The following is a 9,789-nucleotide window of genomic DNA, read 5'->3' as shown; positions in this document are numbered from 1 at the left end:
CGCAATTAGTTAATGTCGCAAGTGTAGATAACAAATATGTCCGACGTAAAATCGACACATACGGCGACTAGACGCATATAGACCCCCCGTCGTGATATCGCTTAGTAATAGATCGGGCCAATACGTTTGAAAATCGATCTTTTGTAGGGCTCTTGGGAGAATGATTAAACAGTAATTACTTGCCGTTGCGCAGTAATTAAATGAAGAAACCAACGCCTTTCGAATTGGTTGTTTTACGTCACAAAAATTATTAACGCCGCTCACTGACAGCGTCTAAATAATGTCGATAGTAATCTATTAGAACGGGTGATAGACGCACGGCATCTCCATTACATTGCTGGCATCACAGGCAACGCCTGAAAGGTTCACGACAGAGCGCAGGGTTCGGGAGATTAACTAGGTCCCCTAGAAATGTCTGCATTATACTCTGGGAGGTTAACGTTCAATAGCAAACTTAGTAGACAATTTTCAGGCTTGCTGATTTACTTCTCTCTCCCGGCATAAAAAGTAATTATTCTAATGTCTCAAAATATTTTCTATGAAAAAAACACTCGCCTGTGGCAATTGGTTAATTCCGAACGTAGAGCGTAAGATGAAAGCCAGCTATTTTGTGAAAGTTGCGCGAGAATAGGCTTCACGCGCTTCACAGTGCACGGGTATATATAGGAAGCAAGTAATTTAGCAGAAATTACGATGCTCCGGATCTATCATCGCATTGATATTCCACACGGGTCAAATTCTACCATCGCCACTGCGCACGCCCAGCGCTACGTAGGCCATCCTTGGTTCGTAGGGTTCGTATAGATAAATGAGTTTATAACGTATAGATAAATGATTCGGTTTGTGTAGTAATGGCGATGCAACGCAATTACACACTCACTCTGCCTACGGTTCTGGGCTGTGGGCAACTTGGCTCCGCTGGGCGGTCTGGCCATTGCAAAAGCGGTAAGACTTTACGACGAAATGACGAAGATCACGCTACGAAGAAGCTAAGCGGTAATTGCTCGCTACATTAAAACTCTCAGTTCTACGATGCCGCTAGCTAAACTACTTAAATACATATTAAAGCTATTGTCGTTGCTAGCGAGTTCTCCTAACGTTACGGCTTTCGACCTCATAATTTGGCGTACAGTTTAGCGTTTTATCCATGTAAATGTACCAATTTGGATACGCATCGTAAGAGTCACTTTTAGTCGAAGCTCGAGCTGTATAAGTATATACAGATCTTGGGAAAGCGCACAACGACACAGGAAGATCACTTCTATATTTTGTTATATGTTTTACAAGGCAAGAGAGGTACTACAGTACCTCGTACGTGATTAATTAAACACATTTGAAGAATAGCATTACAATGCTGCGGGTGTTTACTTGGTTCTTCTTGTCAAACAAGTTAGAGACCCTCATTTTCTTAGCCTATATAAATAGATTCAAATTAAGTGATTAACAAACACGTTATCTAGTACTCGTTTTTCTGCTCTTCGCAGCTTTATTGAAATTCTGCTGCTGGCTTGTGGGTCGACCGTACAATACGGCCCCTTACGACGTTCTTATGGGGCTCATCTACCCCAATTGGGCTCCGAACGCAGATGATATCAAGTCAGTCTTGCAGTTAATGCAACGTGCCGTTGCTACACCATGACCTAATCTTAGAATTATCCAAGTCGCAGTAGCGGCTGCGGGGAAGCAGCAGTGAACAAGCACCAACGAGGCAACCGACTTCCCCGCTGTTCATAGCAGGTCCGTTGATGATGAGACGTTAGCCCGAAGGTTGGCAGCGGAGCACCGATAGAGGTGGCGACGGATGCCGTTTGGGGTACTTGTTTAAGGGGCAAAAGGGATAGTTTTCGGGGAAGTGGCCTAAACGGGGTGGGGTGCAGCCACCTTTGGCCAAATCCCGAGCTACAAAATTTGCATAAACCCCTTGACCTGCTAGTTGTTGGATGGCAGACAGCCTAAACTGGATAGTCAACCCGTCTAGCTATGGCGCGTTCGCTACAAACTCGAACGCCCTAACAATCCCATAGAAGCGGCAGCGAGACGGCAGCAGTAGCGCGGGTAGCAGTCCTGCGAAATCTCGCCTACCATAGACCCGTGTTCAGCCTCCCGCATCTTCCTACGACGAGAAACGCTAGGAGCCACAGGACCAACAGCCGTAGCTGTTCAGGTTCTAGTCGACGGAAACTTTGGATTTTCATCAAATTGCTCTCGACAGCGGATTTAGGCTTTTTGAAGGAGGTTGGTAAGAGGACCGCTGCGGCTAGTGAGGGCAGTTGAAGACTGTACGCAAAACTGGGATGAGCGCGAAGAGCGGCCTTTGAGCAGGTTTCAGGAACGAAGGACAAAACAGATAGCATTAAATATTTTCCACACTTACTTGCTGATGAATGCCCTACTGACGCAACAGCGAATAGTGGCTAAATTCGCTGCCGGCTCGTCGTACTAACATTGTGAATTGGAGATTGATGAAAAATAAGTTGATTCAATATACATCTGGAAGACTACGAAGTGTGTATATCAGAAATTGTATCTAGGTGCATAAATGTTATTCCGCATAAAACTGTTTGTATTTGATAGACAATGACGGCTGTATGTACCTAGGCAGCTAAGATCTATTTCGAACAAGATACAACAGCGGAATATTTAAAAAAAATGGGCCGTAGATATCGTTTGAGGCCTGCATTTTTAGATCATTATTATTCTTTTTCAGTAGAGATACAGTAAAGTCAAATGTATTAGAAGATGTTTCTTAGTACAAGTCCTCAAAAGTCACTTCTTCTTGAAAAACCGCTGAGCCCACTGTGATCTCTCCATTTGAAACTGGCTGGCGCAGCGTCTCTGTCGTAGGAAAAGGCCACCTCGGAACTCACTCGCCGAGGGCTACGAGTTGCCAGGAGCAAACTGAGTGGGGAGTAGGAGAAGGAATCCGGCGTGGTGCATGGAAAAGAGAAAGACAGATGGTAGCCACTGAGAGTAGAGACCAGACTGTGCTCTGCTGAGAGAATGCCCCATCGATACAACGGTGCAGAAGCCGAAACGACAATCCAAGACTACCATTCGCAAACGACCAAAAGCAAGAGACCACTAAGATGCTTCCTTAACCCACGCTTACACACAGTTGGTTCTCATCCACGCTTCTGAAAATAAAGATAGTTTATTATGAAGGGCACGCTTGCTCATGAGCCAAGCGCCAAACAACAAAGAGATATTGCCATGCCACCGTATGAGGCAAGAGTAGGGGTGCTCTTTTGAAGCAATGACCAAGGGACAGTACCCATTGTATATTTTTATTTTAACTATTTCATGATAGTATACTCAACTTAATTGTTGCGTGTACTCCCTAGTGCATCCCAAATCAAGAGTGACCACTACCAGCACTAATAGATATGGCGTCGCAAACTACCACTGACTCCGTATTCACAATGCTTAACGTATCCGATAAGTTGATTTCAATTGTAATGACAGAAAAAAAGATACTGTGACGGTACAACCTAGCTAAGATTGTTAGCGTCTTATGTGTGAAAGATCCTAAAAAAGGCACGAACATAGCGTGAGGATCTGAGGTGTCTCCTTATTTTTGTAGCAAATGGCGCGAGGAAGATTTCTTTGAGTGGAATAACGCATTCGATCGTGTTCTTCGGTTAATTATTACCAATGTTAAGGACAGTCTCCGAAATTCATTGTTCGCGGGACGCCGAGACAGGCATTTGTTTGTCTATCGTTAAATCGCTTCATATAGCTCTATTCCGTCTACACGGCTCAAAGGCCTCAAAGATGACTGGCTATGAAGATTGTATGTAGAGCACCTACAAAGCGAGTTACATTCAGCTGTGTCAATTAGCCCATTTGGGTAGCAGGCGTGCAAACAGCAAATGATTTTATGTACTGTGGGTTCTTGCAAAAAGGCTTACTAATACTGAATCATCCCGAGCCTTAATGAAACTGGAGTTCTGCCGGCCGTAGCGTCACTACGATCGCCTTTACGCATCAGGTGCTCCCGACCTATCGCTTGCGTAAAAGACTTCTTAAAAGACTGAACCTACGCCTATTCTCTTACATCGTCGTCGTTGTTAAATATACGTACGATACACTGAGATGTTTCCCGCTCCATGTGGAAGAGAAGGGCAAGCATGTACCATTTTCAAAACTTTCATATTTAACTTATCAATATCTAACTTGATTCGTTGTGGTAACTTACAGGCGTCCGGCAAGAGCAGGATCTCTTCGTCAGACTAATTGACTCCGTCACAAAACAGGTAAGGAGTTGCCACGCAACACATTCTTATATGTCGTACATCTGCAGGCAACAAAAGTTAGCAATCTGATTGTTGTTGACAACCAGCTCGCGAACAGATATTTTGTGAATGTTACCAAGTTTATCAAGATGCTTTTATGTATCAGTGGGGCGCTGCGCAACTTCAGCCAGGCTAATATTAATAAAAGTTTAACCCGCTCTGGAAAAACCTACTCACTATGCTACCGATTTGCTAACATAAAGGGTCTCCTGTTCAATATTATTCTGGACCCTGGACCTTATTATGCCAACGATATAGTGCTTTACATCATGCTGCTCAAGTTGTTGTTGTTTACACGTATGTATAACATGTACAGACAGAGATGAACAGCAGCTGAACTTGTTCTCTATAGCCATTTATTTACTCCTTCGGCCCAAAGCTATCAGAATGGAAAAACGTCTGCGGCCGCTGATCCGCGCACAGCCCCCTCGTGCGACGGGAACACAGTTCATACACGTAGAATTCCACTTTATAACCTATCACGGCCACTCTACGTTTGTATCCTTTCGATGACTGAATTTCCTATATACATCGTCTCCGCTGCTGCTGCTGCTGCTGCATGTTTTTACACTAGTAACAATCGAGCGCCGTCCTCTTCCGACTCGAGCGCCGTCATATTCATTTCTCTTGACTGTCGGTTGCAAGTTTTGACATCGTCGCTGGGGTCCCGTTACAAAAATGCAACATCACGGCGGCAGGCGTCCATGTGTTTCGGGCGCTACGCGACCGCCTCTGCTACTTCTACTATACAAGCGCATACTGCATATGCATGCATGCAGTCCTATGTGATATCACGGGAGTTCAAGGGGAGGGAGCTCAGTCCCTCTTTGTCACTAGAGAGAAGTCCATTCTCGTGCCGAGCTTCATCCCGCTCTTCCTCCCCTCGACTGTCATCTGACTGCCGCCGCCGCCGCGGCTGTTGGCGTGGTGACACGATCAGTGCACGGCGCGGCCGCCCAACAAACATACAAATGAAGAGTGCTACGAGAATTCGAGGTCTTCAAGGCAATAGCAGTATTGACTACTGAGAAGAATACAGTCTGGCCCATTTGGTTACATTTGCACCTCGCAATGAGTGACGTCGGCGGGTCGTTTCGAGGAGTCGATCCGACTCAACCCCTCGTTGGTGCTCAACATATCCGAGACAGATCCGAACAATACATGCAATTACAAATCACATTCGAGGTGCGAGCGGCTGTGTGAGTGTGTTTGTGTGTGAATATCTAAGAGAGAGAGGAAAAGACCATAGAAACGCTACTATAAGAACTTGTACTACTACTATTAATACTTAGTAGCACTGCCATTACTCGAGCATCATAGAGTACTGCGAAGTACACTCCATTTTACCGGCCATCCACAAGCAGCGAGCCGAGATCCCGCTATGATCGCTATCGATATGTGCGCATTTACTAGTCTGGGAGTTTTGAGTGCGAGATCCTTACTACGAGCTGAAGTTTGGCCATGTAGTATACTTGCCGTACACTTCATGATCATGCACCCACAAACACACATCCTAATCTAACTTATAGCTTCTCAGCGAACAGCTGTGGAAAGACAGGAACCGCCCGACGCGTTGTCGCATAACTCCAATGTGCTTGCGTGTTGTGTAAGTGTGTGTGATGATCCATGTTTTCTGTTGTGAATTCGTTCATTTTGTATTGTCTCACTATATACTTTCATGTGCGTCTATCTCTATCTGTCTGTGTCTACCTGCGCGCGTTTGTCGCTGTACACTCGACAGTTGACAGGCTGAACAAGATCGCTTTCGGCTATGACTCCCTTTGTCGACTATGAAGGGCTCGTTCGAAGAGTGTGGCTGCCACAGTTCAGCAGAGACGGTCAAAACCTCGTTGGTTAAAGTTTGAGTGAGCTGATCTCGGCCTAGGTGCCGCTCCCCTTTCCATGTGGTGGCGAAGTCATCACCGTCTAATGAGGACCCTAGACATACATACGCACAGTGTGTACTATGCGTATGAGTGAATGTCTATTGTGCGCAGGGTGTCACGATGGTATTGGAACACAGACATGTACTTCAGTGACTCCACATCGTAGGCCATCACAGGAGTATTACCTGAAGGAGCAATGCCAACCCATACCGGAACAGTAAGAACAGACTGTTGACTGTCGATTTAAAGGTGAGGTGGCACTTACGCGGGCTGTGATGCCTTCCTGCAACCTCACTGCTGCACTGGCACTTGAGCTAGTTAGCCGATATATAAAGTAATGTCATGGCTAAAGATGGTCCTGCGCTCTTTTCATTCAACGAGCGGAGCAACTCCCTGCCATGCATCACAATTGCTGCTGCCAAGCAGACTAGCTACACCTCTATAGGGTAACGCACACACAAATATGTATGTACGCAATTTCGACCTTTTTCCATACGGCGAAGTATCGCTTGTGAACTCGATTGACTGCTGAGATCATTAGCAGCTGTCTTGTTCTAAGTAATGCAGCAGCAACGGTATGACAATAAGAGAATTTCTAGTTAACTACGGGATGTAGCTAGGTCAATCCGGCACAATTTCGAACCTTGTGGAGCGCAGCACCAGCTGCTGGCTTAGTGATCTGACAGACTGCTATCGCCACTTCATCAGTGACGCAATTTGAAACGGATTTTTAAATGAAACTTAAAAGGGATTGATGAGATTGGCAGACATGATGAATAACCAGTTGTGCTTCTTTAGCGTCTACTATAAATTAACAATTTACCTCTGACGCTGCAATTGGTGATATTGCGTGAAATTTTCATAATACGTTCGATTAAAAGACGTCCCCAACGTAATAAGCTTATTTAATTTCTATTATTAATATATATATTTCCACACTTGCTTTGCTGAGAGCTTTTTTTTGTTCAACCTAATTATAAACTGTGTAGTACGGAATAATAGCAACGGATCTTAGACAGATGGTAAGAAGGCCGCTAATATAGATAGACTTGGACGTATTTCTTGAGTGGTGTCACTTCTAGAGATACTGGACCACTACGAAAGGATCCAGACGACCTTTTACTTATTTATGTACGCAGAGGGCCGTTTGTCGCGCGCTGGGATGCACACCAACTGGATGACGTTGCCAGGCATTCATGTAAACTGAGGGCTGAAAAGTACTAAAACAGTCAGTCATATGTCTGTACACATAGCTCTATAGGTATACACGAAGTGAAGCCACTGAATATAGACTATAGACAGACGGACGAAAGGATCGACCTACATATAACATATATGGGCGTATGTATGTAATCTGCTACAGCTATATTATGGAACCGAGCGACGTTTTCGTCGTCATAATGTCGGTAACACCGCCTTCGGTCAGAGGGTGCGTTTGATCTCGTAGTGCGTCTCTGTGCAAGCGGCAGCGGACAAGTGGAACAGACTACGTTGTGTCCACATAGAGAGTTCCGGGCTGGGTACTTCATCTCCTTGTTGCCGTAGGTACGACGACGAGAAATGGAGCAAAGAGGCGAGGTGTGCCAAACGCGCAGTGAGCGACTGACTCCTTTACGAGCTAATCAGGCATGAAATAACAACGAGCCAAGCTGACGGATAAAAAGAAGGCTAGAGAAAGAAGAAGGCGCTGGAGGCACTGCCAAACTGGCGCATCCGGGAGCCACCAGTTCCGCGGCGCTGGAGAGCTAATGGTAGCGACAGTCGTAGCGCCAACATCTTTGTTGGCGACGAATTTGAATGTAGTCGCCTGTAGCAGGGTTTTTCTGTATTTGACGTCATCGGAAGAGACGCCTATGTATTAAATAATACATATAGACAGACATGTGAGTGCACGGATCGATCAGGCGTTTCCGCGGACAGCTTCTTCAAATTGCTGGGGTAATGGTACCGGCAAGGGCGCCACATAGAAGCCTCGCAAACTACTGCGAAACCCCGGCGACTTTACTCCAAATATTTTGGTACCGGTAGCTTATGCCAACCGCTGACCGAGCGGGTGATCAATGCAGCCTACTGTCGACTACACAGTCTATATATAATTGATATAAAAACATGTACTTCGTGTCTTGTTATATTTTGTCAACTTGTCCGCTAGCTCAGAGTGGATATAGCTGTCGCCGAAAGACGCCCTCATGTGATGTTAACAACCGCTACTAACCTCAGTTAAGGTCGAAAAACTTTAGTGCCTAATATCGTTATCGGTATTACGCTGCTATAATGCTATTATCAAAAAGCTACCACCGACACCAGCCGACATACCGCCATACGACAAGTATCACAAACGCACTGGTTTATTACGGCGTTTGGTTTGACGTTTACTTTCGCTATCATTCTCCGCATAATACTCACGTGACTACTCCGCTTAGTAATGTGCCCAAAGAAAAGAAGAATCCTACCGGACCCTAGGCAAATTTAGACCTGGGCGGGCGGCATTCGCGCATCACATACTGCTGTGAGCTACGATTTAAAGAAGGTTCAAGGTATAGCAGCAACAGCAGGTCACAACCATTTCAGGTTGGCCAAGCTGGACACGTTCCTATGTCTATACAGGTACGGTGCGTGCATAGCGACCTGGATGGTCCTCAGTAGACGGGATAGGAGATGGCTTTGCGCGAGCTGCACGAAAAGAGATTGGAGCCATAAAATGGTCCGTGTCGAAGTGATCTTGTCGCTTGTTCAATACGGTGGCTGTGACTACCAATCGAAGGATGGCAAATCGCACCGAATATCTCGTGATTTTTTAATACGCGCGACGGCGCGGCCGTTGCTGCTATGTGTGCTCGTTGAATAGAGACAAATGTACTACTTCTACGACTCTCGGTGTACCCAGCCCCAAGTTCGAGTATATACGAGATGATAACACACTAGGGAGGCAATCGAAACCCAGCTGGGGAGGCAGTTTGTAATAATGAATCAGTAGTGACTAAAGGAAATGAATAGGTTTTTAGAAAACTTACAGAAAGTTTACGTTCACCTCAGAAGGCATCCCATCGCTCTGCCGTTGGGAATATATCATGAATTTGGTCGGCGTTTGTCTGAGTGAAAGGAATAGGTCAGGTGCAATACCAATCGGATGCAAGAGAACTCCTCCCGGTTAGTCCACCCTTAACTAAAATCTATGATATAGCTTGCATTTGACAACGAAACCCTGAGACACTGTTTCATAGGCGGCAAAGCTTACGAGCAATCGTGTATAAACGGCTTAATAATAAAATACATTCGATAGCGCCTACTTAATACCATACAACATCCTCGTTATCCATCCACACTGAATGCCTCTATATTTATAATTTTTTCCATTTGCACAAAGGCTATCCTCTCCTTCAGTTGAAAGAGTCTTGAGGTGGACATAGCCAAAAATAGATTTCTGCGTACAACAGTAAAATACAAGACTGAGATTATAGTTTAAAAAGTGTGATAAATATCTAGTTTTTTCTGCCTCTTGTCTATTGCCTTTTTTAAAGTGCGCCATTGTAAAAAATGTGTTATCGGAACACTGTTGACTTCCTGCGAAGCCTATGGAAGGGCTCACCTAGCAGGGTTGTATACTCAGT

The 9,789-nt window shown here is 45.2% G+C and overlaps 1 protein-coding gene across 3 annotated transcripts in view; it reads left to right on the top strand.

Annotated features, from left to right (window-relative positions):
* The window catches only part of kn (EBF transcription factor knot), a 108,369-nt gene that overhangs the window by 23,857 nt on the left and 74,723 nt on the right, over positions 1-9,789 (top strand). For all 3 annotated transcript variants that reach the window (XR_015316369.1, XM_022815598.2, XM_022815599.2), the window contains exon 5: positions 4,198-4,253. Coding sequence is in view for 2 of the 3 variants with exons in the window: in XM_022815598.2 (XP_022671333.1) it covers positions 4,198-4,253 (56 nt within the window). In the remaining variant the exon portion in view is untranslated. The remainder of the gene's footprint in view (positions 1-4,197; positions 4,254-9,789) is intronic.

This window comes from Varroa destructor, unplaced genomic scaffold (genome assembly GCF_002443255.2).
Source record: "Varroa destructor unplaced genomic scaffold, Vdes_3.0 BEIS01000007.1, whole genome shotgun sequence".
In the NCBI taxonomy this organism is placed as follows: Eukaryota; Metazoa; Arthropoda; class Arachnida; order Mesostigmata; family Varroidae; genus Varroa; species Varroa destructor.
This window is presented reverse-complemented; position numbering and strand designations above follow the sequence as displayed.